Here is a 24227-nt window from a genome sequence, read left to right as displayed (position 1 = left end):
CCGGGTGGCACAGGAAGGCGGGATGGGACAGGAGCTGCAGCTGGGAGAACGAGCTGCCAAGCAGTGACAAAGGGGAGAGTTTCTTGAGAGACTTTTGATAGACTATTTGGTAAATACATGGATACATGAACAGCAGCAACTTGCACAATCCCCAGACTGTGCTCCCAAGAAGCACAACTCACAGCCTTCTGCATCTACAGACAGGGAAGGGAAGTACAGGTCCTGTATTCTGGGCAAGAAAAAAACATCAATTCCTGAAGCTTCTCAATAAGTTCAGTACAGTACAGTACAGAAGGAAGAGCTTCCCATCAGCCCAGCTACCTTCTGGGACCCAACATAACTGCTCCTGAGTGCTGCTGTGAAGAGACTGTGGGGACTGAGGCCTGAGAGCGGGGTCCCACTTCCCCACCCTTCCACCTGGAATCCCAAGGACAGTGAAGATTGTAAAGGGAATAAAGAGACTCTTTCTCAAGCGAGGTTCATAAAGCACACAAACAAGACCTGTCTCCCTCTGGTCTAAAGGATTTCCTCTTTTCTGTCTGGGAGATGGGGACAGGATTGCTGGATTCCAGACTATGCTATGTGTCCTGCTGATGGATGAGCCTGAACACTATCACGTGACATCAAATTCTCACCTATAGCCCGCAGCCCTTGCAAAGCAAACCCTCTCAGACACCGGCAGCAGGGATTTCCACCAGCAGATGTGACCCCAGGCAGCAACCAGTCACCCAGCTTTCTGTCCAAGAGTCCATGAGCACAGCAGTGCTGGCATAATTCCATGACAGAGCCAGGCTCCCATCCCTGCCTCCAGCGGGTGGACGTGCCTTTGTGTCCCTGCCTGCCCTGAGGGGCGGAGGGGACGTGTGAACCCAGTGTCCGTGACCCCAGGGTACAGCCACGAGCACGTGAGGGACTGAGTGGCTCAAGGAGGATGCAGGGTCTGGACAAGCCCCATGTGGTCTGGGCAGAGTGGGGAACTTGCCCTCCAACGTGGTCAGGCTTGGGAGGTGCCCAGTTCCCTTCTGTCCGTGCCTGCAGGGCTGGAGCAGGCAGTGGCCAGTTGGATGAGGTGTGGACTCCAAACACAGAGGGAGGGGTGGCGCAGCAGTGCAGCACAAGGTGAAGGTGGAACCCATCACGACTTCGAGGAGAGCTGAGGAGTCCACGTCGCTGTCACCAGGAACTGTGTGCACTGTGTGCTGTCCCGCACAGTGTCACAGACAGGAGAAGTCACTGGAGAGTTTGAATCCAAGTGAATTGGCATGGCTACTTTGGACTATGGTAACATGGGAGCAATTCTATTCCATGGCCTTTAATACATTTCATTTTCATAGCACCTTTCATCCCAGGGTTTAAGTGCTGTAACGGAAGCAGGTACTGTGCACCCATTAGCACGGGGGAAACCGAGGCACAGAGTGGTTTAGTGATTCGCCTTGGGCCACTTGGAAAAACCGTGGCAGTGTCTGGACAGCCTTAAACCTCCTGACTCCCTCAGTTGGTGAGACCACACTGCTGCCTCACATGAAGCCACTCCGCTCCCTGCCCTCCCCAGCAACGTGCTCCTACCCATTCTTCGGTGAAGTCTCATGCTCCTTTTTGATGCACAAATACATGACCAAAAAAAAAAAAAAAAAAAAAAAAAAAAGAAAAAAAAAAAAAGAAAAAAAGAAAAGAAATAGTGCAGTAAACTAAATGTTTAAAAAAGCACATTTGTGCTGTCTCTGTGCAAAGATAAAAGAAATAAATACATGATTAAAAAATTAAAAAGGTTCACAGTATCACACATGGATAGGTAGCTATGGTAGTGCACATCTGGAAAACACTGTGTTACTACCCAGGATTCTCTACACCCAGCTAGAATTCTCTGCTGGGAGCTGCGGGTGAGCGGGTGGTTTCTTTGCTGCCCATGTCTGGGGTAAGTAGAAATACATGGTTATAGTTTTGCTCCATTCTGAAACGCAGTGCCCGGGATCCTGCAGTGCAGCAATACTGGTGTCAGCAAGCTCTTCCCCATCCCGCTGGAATGGCTGCATCAACGAAAAGGGAACACATCGACCTGCAGAGGGAATCGCTGCTCTCTGGGACTCCTGTGTCTGCATAGAGATTACTGCAAGAGGCAGAGAGAACAGAATCACAGAATCATGGAATCGTTAAGGTGGGAAAAGACCTCCAAGAATACCAAATTCAGCCATCAGCCCAGCACCACCACCATGTTCACCACTAACCCATGTCCCCATGTGCCACAACCACACATCATTTGAACACTTCCACGGACAGTGATGCCACCACTGCCCTAGGCAGCCTGTTCCAATACCTGACAACTCCCTTTCAGTCAAGACATTTTACCAAATATCCAACCTAAACCTCCCCTAGCACAGCTTGAGGCTGTTTCCTCTAGTCCTGTCCCTTCTTCCCTGGGAGCAGAACCTGACCCCCACCTGGCTGCACCCTACTTGTCTGGGAGTTATGGAGAGCGGGGTCTCCCATGAGCCTCCTTTTCTCCAGGCTGAGACCCTCCAGCTGCTCCTCATCACACTCGTGTTCCAGCCCCTTTCCCAGGTCCGCTCACTTCTTTGGACATGCCCCAGCCCCTCAATGTCTTTCTGGTCGTGAAAGAGGATCAACCCGTGTTGATCAATAGGTCTGTGTCCTGCCAGCTGCCCAGCACAATCAGAGGCTGTTCTACATCCTCCAGAAATGGCAACGTGTCTTGGAAACCTGAGGTCCCCAGAGTTTTTCCTGCACCAAACAACTGGGAATAAGCCACAGCCCTTGCTGAGCAGGCCAAGGCTCTGCTAGCACAGAGCTGACCTGAGAGGCTGCTGGGCTCTGCCGCAGCCATGCAGGAGCCCCACGCTGCCAGAGGCCAAGCTGACCTTGCAGGGAGCACAAACTCTGACCTCGACCCACCGGGCACCCGGCACACGGCTGTTGGACACTTACTGTATCGCTCTCCTCATCGGAGACAGAGTGGAGCTGAGTGCTATAGTGGAGCGGGGAGTAAACCCAACTCCTCTCGTCTGTCGGCTGCCAGAGTGGCCAGAGACGGCAGGGAGAATGCAGGGAGAGCAGCAGCAGAGCAGGGAGCAAAGGAGAGAAGAGGAAAAAATAAAAGGAGAAAATAAAAAGAGCAGGAAACAATACAGTAAGAACAGCTGTCCACCTGGAGGGAGAGCACTGAGCCCAGAGCCAGCTCTCAGCAGAGGAGCCCTGCTCATCCTCAGCACGTACCAGCTCCCTGCCAACCTGGACACGGGACCTGTGCCAGCTGCAATGGGGCTGGCACACCCTCTCCTCTTGTAGGGACAGAGTTTTAGAGCTTTTGAGATGTCAGGGAAACCTCAGGTCCCGGCCATGGCATCAGCCCAGCTCCAGAGAAACTGAGAGATTTGGGAAGTGACTTACCTAAGAGTAGTGACAGCTCTGGGTTCCTGCTACCCGCTACCAGCTCTCACCCTCCCATTTCCAGAGCCCTGTGCATGCTACAAACTGATGTCCAGGAGGGCTTTTACAAGGAAACTGGATTTGTTTGTTGTGCTTTCCTCCTTCTCTGCAGAAGGCAGCAGAGCTGGGGTGAGACCATGGAGGATGGTGGCCACAGAAAGGAAACAGTTATTGCTGAGATCTTGGGGACAGTGGAGTGATGGGAACAAGTACAACACAGGAGGCAAAACACAAGTGGACCCTGGAAAGAATTGAGGGGAAGGAGGTGTGCCTTGAGGGACAGTTACCATAGCACTGGGCATTGCTGTGAGAAGACACACTGCTGCCTTCACAGCACAGATTCAAGGGCTGGTCTCTGCTTCCAGTGTTCCCAGGGGGGCCCCATTTACACTGCAAATAGGCTCTTTTGTCTCCAGAGGAGCTCCCACAGATAAGAAACTGCCCCCTTTGACCCAGCCTGGCATTTGCAAAGGTAGAGAAGCAGAACTGGGTGTTTGGAAAGAAGCCTGCAGTGTTCCCAGCCCAGGAACTGAGTGTGACAATCTACAATGTACAAGGAACTACAAGAAGCCAGAGAAGCTTTGAAGCACTGGGCTCCACATGCTGAACCCCCCAGTAACTGCAGCTCCATTAGTAGAGACTGCTGGGAGGAAGGGAGGCTGAGAAGTCCCTGTCTGGAGCTTCTCACAGGACTCTGTCAGAGGTACACGAAACATCCACACCACATCAAGCTTGTCCTACATCCTTTTTCATCCATAATGGTTCATCCATCCTGATTGAACCACATGCTCCAGCCAGTCTCTTTCAGAGCCTTTTAGGAGCTTCGATGCATGCGGGGAACTGCGGGAGATAAAGGAGCACCCATTGCTTGGCATTACCTCTCCCGGTGCTAGAGCAGCCAAACCCAGCTGAGGGGCAGGAGGGGCTGCAGGAGGTGTTGCCTGTTTGCCCAGTAGCACCTTCCTCATGCCATCAGCAACAGCCAGGGGCACATTCCTGCCCCTGCTTCCCCATGCACCTTGCCTGTAACCTAAATGAGAGCACCAGGCTGCACCAGCGAGGCTACCAGCACTGCCACCACCCTCTGGGGACAGCAGCTCTCCCAAAGCATGAGAAGGTAAATGCTAAACTCCAGAACAATCTCAGGTCTAGATTCAGCCCCTAAATGCTCAAATGCCTCCCTGCATCTTTTGGAAAGGAAAATCCTCCCTGCTCATAGAACACCTTCAGTGAGGAGGGAGCACACTGGTGATGCTGAGAAGGGCTGGAAAGCTGAAACCAGCCCTAACTCAGCACCAGCTCCTGCCTCATTTGGTTTATGAGCTGCTCCCCACAACCCAAAACAGTTCTGTTTGCTATTGGAGTTTTAGGACCATCAAAACATCTTAATGGTGCCTTTAAAACCCTCTTCCTGGGCTGAGGGAGCTGAGCTTGACATCACCTATAGAGGCCCCGGTGCCTGTCTGCCCAGATCTGGTACTAAGAATCACAGAACAGTTTGGGTTGGAAGATCACGTAATATCCCCCCTTGCCACGGGCAGGGACATCTTCCACTATCCCAGGCTGCTTCAAGCCCATCCAATCTGACCTTGGACATTTCCAGAGAGAGGGCAACCACAGGTTCTCTGGGTAACCTGTGCCAGGGCCTCACTGCTCTCAGTTTTCCCAAGGGCAGGGTGACACTACGGCCCATCCCAGGGTAGGAGCTGTGTCACCAGTCTGCAGAAAAGGGACAGAGCTCATGATTCTCTCAGATCCTACAAGGAGATCCACTGGTGTCATTTCAATATGCTTCCCCCATTTCTGCTGGGCTGGTTCCTAATGCCCACTCAATCCAGAGCCCCAGCTGTTGAGAGAAATGGGATGCTGGCCCCAGTGTTTCAAAGCTGCAGCTCTGCTCCCCTACATGCTGTGCTGGTGCGGTCACTTACAATCCCAGAGGAATGCGAGGTAGTTCGGAGTCTGCGCTGGCGGGGAGAGTAAATCCAGTACCTCCCATCTGTGAACTGAGTGGCCCCAGGACAAGTGAGGTGAGAAAGGAAACAGAGGAAAAAAAGGGTGATGTGAAAGAGAGGATGAAAGAGAAAGCAAAAAACAAGGGTTGGGCAACTCCAGGCCTGAACGGGTGAGCAGGTGGGAAAGCCGTGCAGGGAAGAGCGGCGCCCATGCCCTGCCACACTCTGCATTTTTATTCCCTGGGGATAAAGAGGAGAATGAAGTGCTCTCCACGAGCAGACTTCCAGTCATCAGATCACAGTCTCCTGGGACTGGCCAAATCCTCCTCTGCACACACCATCCCTTCACCCACCACTGCCCCTGAGCACTCCTGCAGGAGCAGCTGTGGCGCTACTTGAGCGCACGCGTGCAGCCTCACCTGAGCTCCAGCTCAAGTGGTTTTCCAAGGAGAGTGCCCATGGGAACTCAAATCAGCTTTTCCCTTCATCCCAGCAGTGATAAACACTCCACAGCACACAACACACATTTAATGCAAAACTCAGACTCAGATGAAGTATGAAATGCTGATGAGCAGTCAGTCACACTCTCTGTGAACACGCTCTTCAGAATTTTCTCTTGGATAGAGGTGTCCCTCAAGCTGGGGGCAGTCCATATGCCCAGGGACAGGGAGGAAGAGCAGCTGACCCTCACTAGAAAACACTTGCCAGGGGAGCAGGCAGGATCTGCCTGCACACAGCTGCCATCCACAGGTAAGGAGGGGGCAGTGTTAGAGGAGCCGTTTGCATTTTGAACAGCATGCATCCAACCCCAAACAAGCTGTAAAACAGGGCTGATTCCTTCCACAGCTCCCACAAGCCTCAGAGTGACTCGGCAATGAGTGAGCAGCTCTGCAGCAGGGTCACAAGAGCCCAGGGAAAGGCCAATGCTGCATTTTAGTTTAGGAAGGAGCCCATCGCATGGGCTCAGGTCGTGTCCAGCACCGCAGAACCAACAGCAACAAGTCAGAGCAGAGAGGAGCCAGGCACCTCTTTTAATGAGGGTTCCAGTGCCCAGGCACGAGAAAGAGCTCAGCTCTCACAGGACAGGCACTCAGCTGTGCTCTGGGAATCCATGGGACAGGTACATGTTGCTAAAAAACCTCTTCTCTGGTCTGCAGAAGTTGCTCAGCCATTGTGGGAGCTGAGTGAGGACCAGCGCCAGGCTCCACGGCACTCTGCTGCCAACCACCAACTTACTCCCTGGCTCAGCACTAGACTCCCACTGCATCACCTAATGCAGCCTGCAGGGAAAGGAAAAGCCGGAGTTCACCAGAGCCCAAGGTCACCCTCTGCAACCACCTCCCTCTGGGTCTAGGCCATGTTTGTGTCAGGAAAGCAGCCAAGATCTCTGGCTGGGGAAGGAAGAACCTCTGTTGCACCCACATCATCTTGGCTTGTCCCAGGAGCAAATGTGCTGGCCTAGATAAACACTTGTGCTTGGAAGTAGAGCAGCACAGCTACAGCTACATCCACAGCAGGAGTGCCACCTGTGTGAGCCCCACTAGATGCTGTTCTGAGTTCTCCAAGTTTAATCCAGTTCCCTGCATTCAAAAACCCACCCAGCACCGAGGTCTCAAGGTGCTCCACACCAAGATGGTGCAGGGCAGCCACTGCCCACCCGACTGCCTGGAACGGATACTGACAGCCTTGTCCAACCCTTCCCATCACCCCCCAAGGGTCAGGTGGAGAAGGTCTCTTACAAAGTATATGTCTGTGACTGGCACGTCGTCTTCATCCGAGGCCTGGCTGGCTGGCTCCGAGGCCTGGCTAGCTGTCTCCACCTCTACGGTGGCTGTGGATGTGACAATGGCACAGGCTGAAGAAGCTGCCTCTCTGCAGAGGGGAAAGAAGTGACAGTCTAGTCACTGCAGTCAGGACAGGAGCAAGGAAAATGGATTTATTAGAGGAGCTTCTGAAGATGCTGTGCTATCACATCCTGAAGGGTCACGTCAGGGCAGGGCAGGTCAGTATTGTGCTCATTGTCACTGAACACCCATAGCTCCAGCAAAGCTGGAGCCCAGCAAAGCCTCCAGCATAAGCAGCCACAGCTCAAAACCCACTGTATGGGCTCTGCTCAACACTCACTCTTTGACTTCTTCTTCAGGAGCTACAATCTCAACGTCACACTTGGGCTCCAGCTCAACACTGATTTGCTGAACCTCCTCCTGGACCCGCACCTCCTCATGTGACCTAGAAACCAAAGGGGAGACAGGTCCAAAGACTCAGCTGGACATGAGTTATGCATAGCCCTCAATTTTAGGTCAGCCTGAATCAGTCCAGAGCCAACCAAGCCTCTTGTGTAACTCTGCCCCAGCACACAGCTGCTGCTGCTGCTATCGTGGCACTGGGCTCCCAGCACAGACTCAGTGGCTGATTTCAGCTCAGAGGGAGCACTCAGACCTCCCAGGACTGAGGGTTTGGATAACCAAAACTCCCAAGAAAAAGTCAATCCTGGAAGATTGCAGCATTCAGGAATAACAAGGTGGGAAAAGAGGACAAGAGAAAAGGAGTTAAACAGCCAGTGCAGCAGGAAAGATGGAGTATGGGAGCAAAGAACTGGCCTCCAGGGAAAACCTGTGTCCAGAGTTAGCCTGGAACCAGGCCAGAGCCTCTGACCTCTTCCAAGACTCTCAGCACACCAAAGCTGCTCCAGGGTTGAGATCAGATTTATCTGCACACTCTGAACTGTTTCTGACAATCTTCACTTTAATACCTCATGCTATTAAAATAATTACTTGTGTTATCAGGGCTGGCTGCACTGTCCCCATGGGAAAGAGAAGCAGGAGCCTGCCCAGCTGAGGGGCAGCTGTCAGAGAAGGGCTGAGCTCTGGGTTCACTGACAGCATTGCCCTACTTGGGGTTGGCTCTGACCAGAGCTGGGGCCAGTGGGCAGCACTTCTGTCCAGCTCCATGCATGGAACTTGCTACTCTTCCTCACAGGGCTGGACCTCAAACCTGGACTGAATTCCCCAGCAGACCAGAATAACCAGAGGTGTGACACATTCTTGAGCAAATTGGGTAAGGTTTTTACCATCTCATCTCAGGAATGTAAATTCTTGCTTTAATAAATTTGTGTCTGCACTGGTTTTTACCAGGGGATCCCAGAGAGCTCCACAAGTGCACAGGTCCCTACTCTCCCAGGAAGGGCACATGGAGGCACTGGCATTAGAAAGGGACAAATTAGGCAAAAACCAGCAAAGGTGGCCACACCTGCAGACAGTCAGTGTAGCTCTGGCAAATCTGTGACAGACAGATCTACTCTGACCAAGCCACTGAGCTTCCTGAACGCTCCCAGGTCACTCTGATTCACCTGACCCATTTCTGGATGAGCAGTCACATACTACAGCAGCTCCCTCCCTCCAGGAGGTACCATTGAGTCTGAACTATTTTGGATGAAGTCAATGCATTTGGCTCATGGGCCCCACCACTGGGGCCTGGATTTAAGTCTCTAATTTTCAGCAATTTCTAACACTGGCTTCTGCAGAATATGAGGTGCTTCACAAGTCCCTGATACTTCTCACAGTGAGCAGGTCCCTGTCCTCCAGGGATAGGAATTTATCAGGATTCAGCAACGTGCAGCATCCAGAGGGATCCATTAGGAAATACCAAAGAAAGGGATTTTTTTCACAGTGCTTGTCAACTGAACTCAGCAAATCACTCAAAGCTTGGAACAGCAGTAGATGCCTGTAATGTGGGGCAAACCCTCATCTTCCAAAGACCTTTCCTTCCAAGCACCGAACATTGACTGCAGGGAGAGGACATCAGCCTGTCAGGCTCCTCTGGCTATGGCACATTCTAGGACTGAGTCTCTGATGTAATTTCAAAGCCTACTACACCTACACAATGTCCTAGAAAGCGAGGGCAGAGCCAGCAGCATCCGCTGGCTCTTCATGCAGATCCTGCTGACATGGGCAATGGGGTAATTTTTACTGATGCAAAATAATTCCACAATAATTTAATGATGAGAGCCTCTAAAATCCCACACCCCTCCGCAGCACAGCATTTCTGTCCTACTTTGCCCTTGGCTCTGAGACACCACAGGAGGGAAAAAGCCTCACACATTTCTGAAAACACTGGAAGCTACTTCTGAGGGGACTGAGGGTGCTCAGGGCCTCACAAAGTCAAAGTCCTTTCCCTTTGCCCAGGCTACAAGCAGATGCTCAGAGGAGGAATGTTCCTGCTGTCAAGGCTCACTTTCTTGCTTAAAGGAACTTAAATGACCTTCCTTGACTCTGGTGCTGGGTGGGTAAATTTGGACAACACTGTTGACCCCTTTCCTATCAAATAATTGGTATTTTCAAAGCACTAAGAGATCTGCTCTGCAAGGAAAATTCTGTGTAAGAAGTGGGGATCATCTGATTGCAGAAGCAGCTCAGCATCCATGCCAAAATCCTGGAGCTGCTGAAATTCCCACTCAGCCCTCTAAGCGACCTTTGCACAGGGATAAACATGAAGTCTCTGTGCAGCAGAGAGATGAGACAAGAAGACAGGAGACCCATTTCTCACCTGCCATCCTGCCCCGAGGAGTGTGTACGCCTCCTGTGGAAAGAAAACAGAAGAGTTTGGAGGAGCAATTTAAGCCAGAAATCCTGCACTGTCCCCATATCTACCTCCACATCCCATGAGGGAGATGTTCTACTTAACAGCTGACACTTCTTCCAGCAATAATTAATCCCATCAAAGCTGTGTCTGCTTGCTCCCAGGAGAGATTTAATTAAAATCGGTCATTAGCATTCTAGAGTGCGGATCTGCAGCACAGAGAGCAACAGCAGCCACTCGACACCAGTGGGAGCAGGGAAGTCTCCTCACCTGTACCTGGGCTGCTCAGAGGTCTCCGAGGGGGATCGCTCGGGAACAGAGAGAGATGTTGATGATAGTGTCGTGGCTATGGAGGCTGTGGTAGCTTCTTCAAAGGAAGGAGGAGTGCAAGGGAGCAGGTCTGGCCTGCCTGCTGGCCCACAGTAGGGCAGGGGAGAGGCAGGAAGAAGAGATGATTAAGTCAAACACCAACACTTCACCTACACCAGCCTCGTGCGAGGCTGTTCCACCATGAACCTGCACACCCCCACTGGGACTGGGCACTCAAACCACAGGCAGGCAGAAGTTTAGCTGGGTCATGACAGCCTCTCCCAAGGCATCCTCTGGAGAGAGCCAGTCAGCACCACTTCCAGCACAACAGGCAGGGAATAGAATGCCAATTAAGATTTCTCACTGGTGACCAAAGCTGGATTAAAGGCTTGGATCACCAGGGATAAATATCCAAGTGAATTAAGAGATGAACTGAGTGTTCAGTGCTTTGCACAGGGAGCAATCCAACACCCATGCACTGGAAGAGCTTGTCCTCCAGCACTCAGCTGTAAATGCAGGCAGATGGAAGTGAAGGAAAGGCAGCACAGACCCAGGCCATTCCTCTGTTTTCCAATGGCAAGATCCTGCCTGTTATAACTGCCCAAACACTGTCATTGGAGTGCTGCAGTTCCCAGTCACTGCCCCCCCCCCCCAAATCTTTTCTTAAAGGGTAGAAAATGCAACTTTGTTTTGGCTTTGGGCTATGACTTATGGTGGCCCTCAGCACCAGTAATGTCTTGCAGCAGTGATGCAGGCGACCATTTTTACTGCAGAACCCCACAATGCTGCGAAGAAGGGATTTGGTCTCCTTTGATGCAGAGGTGTAGCATCAAGTACCTGCTGGTGCTGTGACAAAACAATGCACTCTTACCTTCTTCCCTGTCCTGGTTAGGTTTAGCACCTGCAAAGCACAGCAAGACATGCAATGAAGAGCTATCCATGAGGAAAGATCTGCAGTTGGTGCACAGTGGGGAACTTGATGAGAACAAGGGAGGATCCTAAAGAACTGCTAGAAAGAGAGGGTAACCACAGAGCCAATACCCTGAGCGGGGCTGTCACCTTCATCGTCGAGCGTGGGGTAGCTCCTGGCCGCCCGCAGGTCGTACTGGGTGTCGTCCTTCTCGGAGGCCAGCTGGCTGGCCGAGAACGCCGCCATGGGACCCGCCGTCTTCACAGCCAGCAAGGCACCGCGCCCTTTCTTCGAGGGGGACGACTTCAGAGCTGGAGGAGGGAGGGATGCAGGGAAGGTCAAAGTACCGCCACCAGCTGCTGTCACACTGATGGCGTTTCTCCCTTCACAAGGAGAGGCTCTGCCCTCACACACATCCCTTCTGGACTGAACCCAGGTCAGGTGCATGGGCTGGGTGAGAGCCTGAGCAGACCAAGGCAAGCTGTGACAATCTGAGGGCTCTGCAGTTCTCAGCTTTGCTCTGTATCATGGAATGTTTTAGGTTGGAAGGGACCTTAAAAACCCATCTCATTCCACCCCCTCTGTGGGCAGGGATATGGGCACTAGAGCAGGTTGCTGCAAGCCCTGTCCAACCTGGCCTTGGACACTTCCAGGCATGGGGCAGCCACAGCTGCTCTGGGCAACCTGTACCAGGGCCTCCCCCACCCTCAGATTTCCTAACTTCTAATCTAACCCTGACTGCTCAAAACAATTGCCCCTTGCCTGTCACTATCTGCCTGTATAAAACATCCTTCCCCCTCCTTTTTCTAAGCCCCCTTTCAGCACTGGAAGGGGCTCTAAAGTCTCCTAAGAGCCTTCTCCAGGCTGTACACCCCCAGCTTTCACAACTGTACCGCTGCAAAATCTTGCTCAGGCTCCACCCCAGACTCCTTGTGAAGCCTGCAACAGCAAGGCCAAGGTAAAACCTCAGAGCACAACAGGCCCTGAACTTAGTACTTACAGGAATTCTTTCGAAACACCGTGTTGGTCATGAATTTGAAGAATCTCTCTGCATAAAAGCTGGGTCTGTGTACTGACACCGTGTCCTACAACAGCAAGAAGCAATTGTTTAATTTTAAAATGATCCCTCAAGGCAGAATTTCTGTAACAACCAAAACAGTCTTTTTTATTCCAACATTTAGCACTGACAGAGCCTTAAAATGGAAAGGCTTAACTGAAACACTCTAATTAATGCTATAAATAACCCTGAAGCATTGCCTCTGATTGCATTTGATTATATTCTTGCTGTGATTTTATAATGGATTTTGGTGATTTTGTTCCTTTGTAGACTTCCTGGATTTTCTTTAAACGCTGCCCTGATTGCATACATGTAATTTCTTCTGGCTTTGCTGGCTGCCATTCCAGTCAAACCTGGATACCTTTGCATGTCACACAGATACCCAAATTCAGGCAAGGATCTCCAAACATTTCAAATGTTCTTGTTTAAAATAGTAAAACTGAAGCTCTTTCTGCTTCTGATGTTGGACTGCGCTTCCATGACTTGGCATCTCCACATTTCCTTTGCCACTTTTAAGGGAAGCCAGGAAATGCAAGGCTGAAGAATGGTTTCCACATCCAAGGTTGTTCTTTCAGAAACACACACCTGGCCGCTGCAGGAATGAAGCCAGCATGGAAACATGGAAAGGGATTTACTGGCAGAGAGCTTGCTGAGGTGGAAACAGCCAGTCACCAGAGAGAATAGCACAGGGCTCCTGACAGCCCAGGAATCCTGGTGTCATGGGAGACAGGAGCAGGGGAGGAAAGCTGTGAGCATAACAGCTCAGCATGTGAGGAGCTGGATTGAGCAAGGAAACCTGGCTGGGAATAAATGGCACCACCCTGCTGTGCAGGAATGAGGGGTAAGAACTGCTCCTTTCATCAGCTGCAGCTGTGCCAGGTCAGGCTCCAGAAATAGCCACCAAGTAATCCTGCGAGGCTTGGACAACTCCTGCCTCTACACAGGCACTCACCCCATCATGGACAAGGGCCTTCCAGGTGTGTTCTAACTTCTTGATGAACCTAATTCCAAGAAGTGGAGAGAGAAATAAAGATATAGAATCAGGCATGCACTCTGTACCAAGCCCCCTTTCATACCCTATAGGCGAGATCCCTGAGCTGCCAATGTCACCAGGACTGAGCTTTCTCCAGCATCTCCCCCAGGAGGTCAGGACTGCCTGGGAACATCACAGGGAAGGAGGAGCTGGGCTGGAAGAAGTGAACCTTCCACTCCTGGATACATGCTTCCCACACTGAGGTGGGAAACTACTTCTTTATGAGCAGCTTTATGAGCAGCTCGTCAACCTGGACAAAGGGCTGTGTGTCCCCAGCTATTCTAAGGACATGATGGAAGCCCACAGACAGCTTGGGGCAGCCATATCTACTCATCCTCACTGTCTCCAGGAGAGACATGCCCCCTGCTTTCATTTGGTACTAAAACAGATGTTATCAGCCAGAAAAGACACACTGTGTGGTGGTTTCTCTCCTCACCAAATGTCAATTTAATGCAAAACCAACACACACTGCCAGGTTACCTACCTGTATGACTGCAGGATATCTATGATTCCTACGTGCAGCAGGAGACGCTCTCCTTTGCCATTCACCGCTGGGATCCCTCCCATCCTGCAGGTAAAGCAGAACTTCAGCAAGTGCGGCCTCAGCCAGAGCACCTGTAACAGCCAAGCTCTGGGGAAGGGCAACAGCAGCTGTGCCAAGGGGCTCTGGTGTGGTGTCAGACACATTCTAAAACCAGTGTGCTCACTTTGTGCACAACCATGGGAGTCACTGACTGACCTGGCCTGACCTCAGGTGTCCCAGGGTGACTGCCTGCATGGCCAAACACCCCTGTCATGACAGAACCTGCATCGTGTGGCACAGCTCTGCCTGGGCCAGAAAGCACCTTGGAGTTTTCTCCTGCCTATTTTATTCTGGGGATCAGGTTACTTATTGGGTCAGCGAGAGCTGTCTGCCATTAGGGCAGTAAATCCTTAAGGACAAAGGTATTCCCAGTCCTATCCACACTAATGCCATCCTGCCAAAGTGCAGCAGCCATCGGCACCAGCACACAACCAAAGCACAGGAGTGCCAGACACTCTTTCAGGCAGCTGCTGCAATTATTGATGCTGCCTGAAGGACTGGAAACACCACAGTATTATCTCAGCTCTCAGGACTGACCCTCCATCAAACCCACAGCAGCTGGTTTCAGACAGCAGCAAGCAGCAAACTCCACCATTCCTTGGCCCAAGAGCCAGGGAAGGGGGCAGAATGCCAGGTCAAGCACAACACAGGCTTGGGGCAACCCCCAGCCTCCAGCTCCAGCAGTGACTCCAGCACTTGGCAACCCTGCGGTCTGCTAACCCCACTGGGATGGCCTCAGGGAACTGCCAGGGATTCCAGAGGTCGGAGTGATGGAGAACTCCAAGCTCCTAGGGACAGGCTGATCCCTACTTCTGCTCCAGTGTTTGGGTGCTGAGCTAGAACTGAGCCAGTGTCTCCTCCCCAGGGAATGGATGGATGTTTAGAGGCTGTTACACGAGCTGACAATCTACAGCCTGGCCTAAAACAAGAGACTTCTGTAAGGCCAGAGCCTTACAGAACTATTTCCCACCCTGGCTTCCCCCTTTCCCACCACAATGGCAGCACTACCAAAACCCCAGGAGAGCTGCTCCCTTGAACAGTTCTGTGGGCCTCATGAGGGATTTCCCACTCCAGCCTCCACCTCTGCCCCTCCCAGCAGCACGAGCGAGCCCAGGTTTCACCTACGTGTCGTCCGTGTCTATGGACTCCCCCCGGGCAGCCCCTCCCTGGATGGACTCCATGGCTGTGGAGTACAGGGCCTTCTGCCCCACGGGACGCTTCTCGTCCGATGTGCTGTGGGCTCCCTCCGACAGCTGCTCCCGCTCATGCTGGTCTATGTTATGAACCCCAAGCAGGAGGCTGTAGTCCATGATTTTAAAGCTTTCCAATACCTACAGGTTAATATTGAGTTCAAGAACAAAGACAAAATATCAAGCCGGCAGCAGAAATACAGTCCCCTAAGCATGGAATCAAAGCAATCAAAGCAAAGCATCCCATCCACATCCCCACTAACAACTCATCTGACAGAGCCTGAAAGTTTCTAAACCAACAGTCACCTCTGGGCTTGACTGCACAGAGTTTGGCCATCCCACAGTCACAGCAAAGGCCCAAAGGCTTGCAAACAACACCACTGTATCTGCTGCACAGTGACTGGGAAAATGCTCCAGCAAAGCAGCTACAAGGGGAGCAGGCTGCCAAAGTGTGATGCACCAGGCAAAGGAGCACAGCTTCAGTCCTCAGAGGCTGCCATGAGATCCAACTCTACTGCTTGGCTTTCAGGGAAAAAGGCAGGAGAAAGGATTGATCCTACTCTGGGGTCAGCAGATTAGCAAATTTCTCAACTGGGAATTGCTCTTCCTCATGCCTGAGAGCCCCAGAATTTCTTACCCTGTCCCTGAGCTGCCCCCTCCTTACCAGACAGTCTCGCTGCAACGTCTTCACCAAAGCACTGAAGGTGTCTGCATCCAACATCAGGCCCTCGGGCATGTCTTGGATGAAGTCCAGATCCTTGTACGTAGGGCTGGACTTTTCTTTTTCCTTCTTGGATGCCCGGCGTTTGTAGGTTGAACCTTTGAGGTCAAATTTCAGGTGCATTTTCACCACTCGAGGCAGGATGTTGTTCATCACGACCACGCGGATGTTTTTGCCCCCGGACTGCACACAGTACAGTCCATAAAACTTGGGCAGCAGTGTCCGGGGGTTCTGGTTCAGATTCTGTAGCAGGGGTGGAAAGAAGCATGGAGAAAGGTCATTTGAGCAGAAAATTCCTGCCATGTTCACCACAAAGCATGTCAACAGTTGGAGTAGGGATTCTTTGCTGAGAGGTTTTCTGAACTTAACAGGAGCTCAGTGTATGCATTTGACAAAGTCCTGCATTTCGGTGGCTTTAGGACCTGAAAATACAGGGACTAAGATGTTCAGCACTCTCTGGGCAAATAACCAAGTCCAGAAATCCCCTGCTTTCCCCAAGTACAGCAGCTAAAAAAAGGAAACCAAACTGGGAGAGAAATAAACACAGTAAGTGGGAACTTCAAGCTTAAAAATAACAGCTCTCCTTATCTCTCCACCAGTGTCAGAATCAAGAACCGTTCTCCAGCCCAGAATAAACCACGGACAGGGTTATTTTTTAAACAAAACAACATAAATGTTTTCCTCCTGTTGCTGAGTCGCTTTATAAAGCAGTCAACCAGAAAGCACGGATATCCTGTTCTGCTGTCATCTCCTTTTTTTAGGCAGCAGAATAATTAGGAATGACATGACAGGCAGGATTTGCTTGTTCAGCTTTGGGCACATTTGGGAAGGAAACAGAATTTCTCTGCATGCTGTGTCAGGAAAGACAGACCTCACAGGTTCTGACAGACAGCAGAAACATGACCATATTAAAATTTCATCCCCTCAGCTCACCCACCTGGGCACAGCAGTGAGCCCTCTTGGAGACTGCCAAAAGTAATAGAGGCAGGTAAAAGGAAACAGCTTTAAAGTAACTCAGGATGAGACCACCCTGCTTTCTTTCCCTGACTCCTTTGATATGAGTGGTTTCCCAGGAGCAGCAGGGTGATCAGGGGTAGCACCACAGAACCCACAGACAATGGAAAGCTGCAACAGGTCACTCAGAACCCTGCATCAGACAGGTAAGTTCTGTTTAATTCACTGACTGATGATGGCAGGATTAACAGTGCAATTCCAAGCAGCAATTCCATTCCCACTCAAAACCCCACACCTGATTTACTACACACATTAGGCAACAGGCAGTGCTTTCCAAGAAAACTCATCCTGTCCAGGAATGTGAGTGTCATCTGCAAAAGCAAGTGATTTACAGACTCTCAGGATGGTCTGGGTTGGAAGGGACTGTAAAGACCATTTGGTTTCACCTGTGCCATGGGCAGGGACACCTTCCACTGTCCCAGGGTGCTCCAAGCCCCGTCCAAACTGGCCTGGAACACTCCAAGGGATGAAGCAACCACAGCTGCTCTGAGCAACCTGTGCCAGGGCATCCCCACCTTCATAGGGAAGAATTTCTTCCTGGCCTAGCTGTCACTAACACATAGCCATCCATAACCTGCCTCTCTTGGGTAAATTTTTCCCAGTAAATATTGAGCAAAGAAAGGATTTTCACAGAACCAGTGTAGGATCACATAACCCCACTGCACCAGGCACACAGATGGGGCAGCAGCATTGCTTCTCATCACCTTCTCCCTGGCATCTTCACAACAAACAAATCCCTGGTCGTTGTAACTGAATGTCAAGAGTCCTCATCCATAAATCTGGAGCCTCCAGCACAGTTGTGCAGGGAGACCAGCTCCTGGTTTTTACACCAAAGCAGCAAGTTTGGGTCCAATTTACTTGACCCAAAGCAAGTCTCTGGGTCTCAATATCCTACCTTGCCAGACTGATATGCAAATCTGGCTGGTACCTTGCGGGGCCTCCAGCTTGGAATTGCTGCCAGTGGGAGTCAGGACAATCCTCAGAGTAATGGTCAAATAGCAGGAATGGGAGAGATTCAGGGACAGCAGTGCTTTCCCCACAAAACCAGCGTGGTTGCATTATTGCCTGGAGAAAAGGAGGCTCAGGGGGGACCTTTGGCTCTCCACAAGTCCCTGACAGGAGGGTGCAGCCAGGGGGGGTCAGGGTCTGCTCTCAAGGAACAAGGGACAGGATGAGAGGAAATAGCCTCAAGTTGTGCCAGGGGAGGTTTGGGTTGGGTATTAGGGGAAATTTCTTCACGGAAAGGGTTGTAAAGGATTAGAACAGGCTGTCCAGGGCAGTGATGGTGTCACCATTCCTGGAAGCATTCAAATAATGGGTGGCTGTGGCACTTGAGGACAAGGTTTAGTGGTGACCATCATGGTGCTGAGCTGAAGGCTGGACCTGATGATCTTGGTGGTCTTGTCCAACCTTAAGAGTTTTCCTATTCTATGATTGCAACCAGCAGCCATCCCCAAATGCAGGCTGGGGCAGATGCACACTGCCAAGTGAAGAGGAATGAACTAATTCTGGGAAAAGGACACTCAGAAGCACACATCTGGGAAGCCATTCTGAGGCCATAAATGCTTCCAAACTACAGCACAATTTACCTGCCTCATGTTTACCCACAGATTTTGCAAATAATCAGTAGGATTTGTGCTTCTGGGACTGGCTTCATGACATCCTGTTAACACTGTCCCTGGCGTGGGGGGCAGGCCACAAGACACCCAGGTTGAGGACATGCCCCATGAGATGCTCTGCCATGACAGAAAAGCTGCCACGACAAAGCTGAGCTGGGTCTGAGGTCCTGGGTGATACACACCATGTAGTATCCAGGAAGGAGCTTCTGCAGGAATTCAGCTTCCTTGTGCATCACAGTTTTGATGATGAATTCATCGTCGCTGGTGACATAGAAGAGGGAGCCGCTGGCCCCAGGGTTGGACAGCTCGATCAGAGGCTCGTTACATAACGAATACTGGTGAGAAAAAGAAAAGAAGGTGATGTTTTAACCCCCATTTATTGCAGGTTTGAGTTCTATGCCCTCAAGAGCCTTCCCTATCATGTCGTCTCCCTGGGAGATTAAGGGGTAGCTAAGCTCAAGTGAGAACTATTTTCATTACAGGTTTGGTCTGAGCAACCAAACGGATGGACAATTTATAATTAGAGACTAAGATTACAGTTCAGAGCATCCCAATTGCTCAGTATCCAACTAATAATCTGCTTTCAGGAACATCCAGCCTTCATAATGACATCTTATCTGTTCCCATTGTGCCTGCACGCACGTATCACATTCAGGCTCTTTGAGCACAGCCCAGCACATGCTGACGAGCACAGAGGATTCCAGGAGACACCACAGCCTGCTCAGGGAACCACATATCACTGTGCTGGAGGGAACACAACACACTGGCTGTTCTCAGGAGCCTCCCCTGGCCTTGTGCTCCCCTCTTCCCTGCAAAAGTCAGAGCCTGATTCACAGAATCCCAGAATGGTTTGGGCTGGAAATGACCTTAAAGCTCATCTCATTTCATACATGGGCAGGGACACCTTCCACTGGACTAGGTTGCTCCAAGCTCCATCCAACCTGGCACTATTTTTACAGCCACACCTCGCTCCATCAGTCCTGCTAAAAACACATGACAAGCCTTATCCCAGGTGTGCAATCAAAAGAGATGAACCCTTCTCAAGCACAGCAAAGAGTTCTGCACTGGGACCTGAACTGGGAGAGCACATCTGGTCATCAGGACACAAACAGCAGGTCCTCAAATAAGGACTTGCCCAGCAGCAGAGGAAAAAAAGGAGAAAGCAAAGCAGGCAGATGCACTTTTTAGCTCAGTGCCCACCCAGATAGTGCAGGGGTCAGGTGGGTTCAGGGCAGGATCACAGAACTGCCCAGTGAGAGGTGAGATGGGGAGAGGGAGGTGATCAGAACAAGAAATTAAGTGCTCATCATTATGTAATGAAAATGGCTTTCAGCTCTGCGCAGATTAACAATCTCAGACTTGATCAAGCTAATCATCTCATGCATAATTAAAAGCATTTGCTGCTGTGGCAGGCAAGAGACAGTCAGGAGAAGCAAAAACAACAAATCAGAGCCATGACCTTTGCAACTGAGGCAAACTCCTTGCCTGTCCTCAGTTCTGAACACTCATCCATCAGGCAGCACTGCCTTGGCTGGCACAGGAGGAGATCACTGTTACCCTCCTACCAGGCACTGGCATGGGTTTGTTTCACTGGTAGGTGTCCAGCTGCGACCACCCCCATCTACAGGTGAAGTCACACAAAAAGGCCTGTTCCAAAAGGGGAGGATGTACACTCATGGATGTGTTTCCTTCCCCAGTTCACAGAGAACAGGTTATCACATAAAAGCAAGGGCCCAAATTCAACCACAGTGCACTCGAAGCCCCAACAGCTTGTACTCCAAGGTATTTGAAAACCAGCCTTTCCAGCTCTGAGGAGCTTTTGAAGCACAAGAACAAGCCGTGGTTTATTCTCCCTTTTTAAGATGATTAACATAACTACACTCACATAGCTCTCCAGTGAGTACACAAGAAAAAATTCCCATCTTTGTCCTTAGAGCCGCAGGGGACATTACAGGGTCACACCCAGCAGAACACAACTCCTTTGGCTTGTAAACACAGTAAGTTATTGTTACCACAAGGACCAGAGAGGGAAGCCCATTGCAGGGCTTACACAGCTCACACTGTGTGCAGGTTGTGGCCTCCCTCCAGCACAGACTGGCAGCTGCCGTTCAGCAAACTCAGACTTGGAATCATGGAGTATTTTGGGATGGAAGGGATCTTGAAGCCCATCTCATTCCACCCCCTGCCATGGGCATGTACACCTTCCACTTCAACAGGGTGCTCCAAGCCCCATCCAGCCTGGCCTGGAACACTCCCAGGGATGGGGCAGCCACAGCTTCTCTGGGCAACCTGTGCCAGGGCCTCCCCACCCTTCATGGTAAAGGTAAATAAAGGAGGACAAGACAGAAAAATCTAAAAACATATCCATACCAGATAATCATCTGGACGAATCCCAAAGAGCTCTCGGAAGTACCGGAAAGCCACTGGGGCATAGGTCTTGAACCTGAAGTCAGCGTAGTGGTGAGCCGGGGTGAGGTTACTGCCTTCACTGCACAGAACACACACATGGGCACAGCCTGTTACCACTCACCAGACATGGACAGTCACACCAAAGCTACTGTGTGTTTCAGATGCACTGAGCCTTGCAAAAAGACATCTTTGGAACAACCACCACCACCTTTCTTCTGTGGTAGGAAAACAGGTTTCAAACTCTCTGTCAAAGTCTATTTCCAGAGATTAAAGGTACAACCACTTGCCAAGCAGAATATATTTACACAGGGAACATAACTTTTATGAGCTTTGTTTATTCACAGTTAGAGAGCTCCCAGAAGGAGTTGCTTTCATATAAAACATGGTATGATTTTGTGGAAGAAATTCTAGATGGACAGCTAGGAAGACATGCACGTAGGAAGGGTAACAAACTGGAGTGCACAGTACTGCATCCTTCACTGCGCTTCCCTGCAGGCCAGTGCACTGCAGATTCCAACACTTCTCACTGTTCTGTTTATATATCACAGAGCAGATTTAAAACATTCAGAACATGCAACTCTGATCTAAAGACAGATGGAAGATCTCTTGAAAAATCAGTGAGAGGACAAGAAAAGAAGTAATTTGTGCATTCATTTTTTTCCCCTTCTCCTTTACCTTGGGAAAAAAATGCTCTCCACCACGTAGAAGTCCTGCATCAGGACATCTCTCTCTGGCTTGGAGCTCAGATTTCCCACAGTATATCCAATCCCCAGCTGGATGGCCCCCTTCAGAGTGGATGAGGTGGTCTGGCAAAAGGAAAAGAGCAGTCAATGAGCATTTCACAGCAGATAATCACAATAACATCCCCTGCATTACAACACAGTCATGTCTGTGTTTTCTGTGGGGTCATCTCAGGCACCACATGCTGCTAATCAAGTTTACCCAGCTGCTGAAGAGATTAATTAGGGCTTCAGATTTGCTATTTGCAGGATTGTGCTGCCCAAGAGTGCTGCATAAAAATCTCAACCAGATTAATAACTACTGGGTCATAACTTCTCTCAGTCTGTCACCCACACTTGGGTGCCTTCCCCCACTCCCTAGACCCAAACCTTTTTGTAGGTGGTTTCCCCAGAAGCATCCACGCTTCGATGGCCAATCTTCTTTCCTTGGCCTGGCTGTCCTGGCAATGAGGGGCCCTACAAGGAGAGCACAGGGAAAGTCAGGGCACAGGCTGAGCTGCCACCAAGCACACACCAGGCAGCGCAGCCACATCCCCACACTGTACTGCACACAGGGATCATGGTACTGCTGGAGAATACTCTGCAGAGTGCCAACAGGTGAAACTGAAGCTCTTTAAATTATACTTCCACCCTTGAAGATGAGTTAGAATAGCAACACTCCACCTGACACCCCCACTGCTCGCTGCAGAGCCCTCAGCAAAGATGCTGAGCTTGGAAAAGATCCAGCTGCCAAGATTCCCCTGGTGCTTGACTGCAGTTTCCCATTGATTTAAAATCCCATTGATTTTAAACATTGACGTATTAAATCAAACAACCACAGAGACTTATTCTTAAAATCCCACACCCTCAGGTGTCACAGTGACACCTCGAGTTTTGCTGGAGAGATCAGAGCCAGCTGATGGGGACAGCCCAGCCCCACTCACACTGAGATAATCCATTTAAGCAAGATCTCATCTGTTTACAATTCCAAAGCTGAGCCCACACAGGGTGAGCTACAGGAATGTCTCTTCCACAAGTTTTGAAGTTTACAGAAATGCTATAGATTGCCAGCACTTCAGGGTGACAAACCTGCTCCTGTGTCCCCTTCTCCTCTCCTACCTCTGAGTCTGCCTAGGCCTTTCTTTGCCAACCCAGAAGGTAGCAGGTTGTGGCTGCTCCTTTAACAGCCTGGTGTAACCAGGCGTTGGGAAGTTCCCTGCAGCTCCTTTTGCAGCCCTAGGGACTCTATTCCACCACCAGTCAACACTGCACCCACACCCAAGCTCTCTGCCAGCTGATCCCCATGGATCCTGGAGCCCACCAGACAGCTAGAAATGCTGGTGAGAGACCAGCACCATTTCGGGGTTTGCTACGTTGCAGAACAGCTTTGGATGTTCCTTTGAACAACATGCAGAGAGATCCAAGGTCATTTCCCAAGTGACACTGTTCTATCCTTGTCCCTCTTGAGTGCTGCACAGACCCAGCTCCAAACCAATGGCTCCAGCAGACAATGGATAATTTTGCTCAGACTAAGAAGTTCTGTGTACTTTAGCTTTTGATCAAGAGCTTGCAGTTATTTCTGGTCAATCTGCTCATACTTCTCATACTAAGGGCTAGCCTGAGCTCTCCTTCAAAAATCCTATTTCCTACCCTATTTTCTTAGCAGAGCCAGCCTTGCTTCTGAGCGCTCCTCCCCCAGCAGCTGTGAGCAGCATCACAGCTCAGCCTCTCCTTCTACCAACCTGTTGGATCTTACTCCACACAAGCCCAAGCTGTGCTGTCCTGCCTTGCCAATCGCTCACCATCATCCTCCCAGCGTGATGAGCAGACACAGGCAGGGGAAGGCACTTCCATCCTAGGAATTGCAGTGACAAAAGTCTCTTCCAGTCTCCTGCTCTGTCTGTGGCTGTTTTCAGGGCAAGAAAAAGTGGCCCTATTTGTGCATTGAATGATGCAACCACAGAAGCTGAGCTTCCCACTACACATATTCCTGTGCAGGTACAAAAGAATCAAGTGTCGCATTCCAGGCAGTTTTATGGGAAGATTTTGCTGTTCATGTACACAAATGCTCATAATCCCAGGTGAAGAATGGGAAGAGGAATGTAAAAATTTTGACCAAACAAATTTGAACATGATGCCCTAAACCATGAGTGTGGGTTTCAGGGAAAACCTTTCAGGCACAGAGCCTCCTACTAGATTCCCTGCTGCCAACTGTGAAGTTTTGCTCCAGAAGGTAACAGTGACTCAGAACCTGTGACCTGGAATATCTACAAGAGAAGATGAGTCCCTGGAGATGTTCCCCTGTTTTAGGGCTTCACAAATCACAGCCTCCCTAACTCGCTCCCAGTAGGTAAGTGTGGGAATCAGAAAAATAGAAACTTCCACAGACATGGAAGGGTTTGATCTGCAGCCTTGGGAGAAGCTTGGATTGATGTAAAAATACAATACACAGGCATTAAGCAGAAAAATCATAAACTTATGTTTCTGTAGTTGTAAGTAAGAATATACCTTAAGTAAGTGAGAAACTGTATTAATAAGATAATGAAGGGTTTATAATTTAGGGGTGTGGTTGTATAGCATAAGCTGAGAGTTTAGAAGTTATAATAGAAGCATATGTGTATACATATGATAATAGCCCATTGGATAGAAGTATCCACAGTGCAGCAGAAGTAAGCAAAGGTGATAG

The 24227-nt window shown here is 50.4% G+C and overlaps 1 protein-coding gene across 7 annotated transcripts in view; it reads right to left on the bottom strand.

The window, feature by feature from the left end:
• Positions 1 to 76: 76 nt before the first annotated feature.
• The window catches only part of PIP5K1C (phosphatidylinositol-4-phosphate 5-kinase type 1 gamma), a 50528-nt gene continuing 26377 nt past the window's right edge, over positions 77 to 24227 (bottom strand). Inside the window, exons 3-19 of one of the 7 annotated variants that reach the window (XM_053999243.1) lie at positions 21932 to 22018; positions 21498 to 21628; positions 20784 to 20901; positions 18596 to 18748; positions 15724 to 16023; positions 14995 to 15200; positions 13771 to 13854; positions 13206 to 13254; positions 12197 to 12281; positions 11328 to 11507; positions 11158 to 11187; positions 10248 to 10389; positions 9945 to 9977; positions 7524 to 7628; positions 7139 to 7271; positions 2944 to 3027; positions 77 to 2107 (exon numbers count right to left, since the gene is read on the bottom strand). In XM_053999243.1, coding sequence (XP_053855218.1) covers positions 2105 to 2107; positions 2944 to 3027; positions 7139 to 7271; positions 7524 to 7628; positions 9945 to 9977; positions 10248 to 10389; positions 11158 to 11187; positions 11328 to 11507; positions 12197 to 12281; positions 13206 to 13254; positions 13771 to 13854; positions 14995 to 15200; positions 15724 to 16023; positions 18596 to 18748; positions 20784 to 20901; positions 21498 to 21628; positions 21932 to 22018 — 1923 coding nt within the window. In that variant the 3' untranslated portion in view covers positions 77 to 2104. Of the gene's footprint in view, positions 2108 to 2943; positions 3028 to 6401; positions 6680 to 7138; positions 7272 to 7523; positions 7629 to 9944; positions 9978 to 10247; positions 10390 to 11157; positions 11188 to 11327; positions 11508 to 12196; positions 12282 to 13205; positions 13255 to 13770; positions 13855 to 14994; positions 15201 to 15723; positions 16024 to 18595; positions 18749 to 20783; positions 20902 to 21497; positions 21629 to 21931; positions 22019 to 24227 lie in introns of those variants that run through there. The other 6 variants (XM_053999244.1, XM_053999245.1, XM_053999246.1 and 3 more) reach the window with 6 other exon arrangements.

Source organism: Vidua macroura, chromosome 26 (assembly GCF_024509145.1).
Source record: "Vidua macroura isolate BioBank_ID:100142 chromosome 26, ASM2450914v1, whole genome shotgun sequence".
Taxonomy (NCBI): domain Eukaryota; kingdom Metazoa; phylum Chordata; class Aves; order Passeriformes; family Viduidae; genus Vidua; species Vidua macroura.
This window is presented reverse-complemented; position numbering and strand designations above follow the sequence as displayed.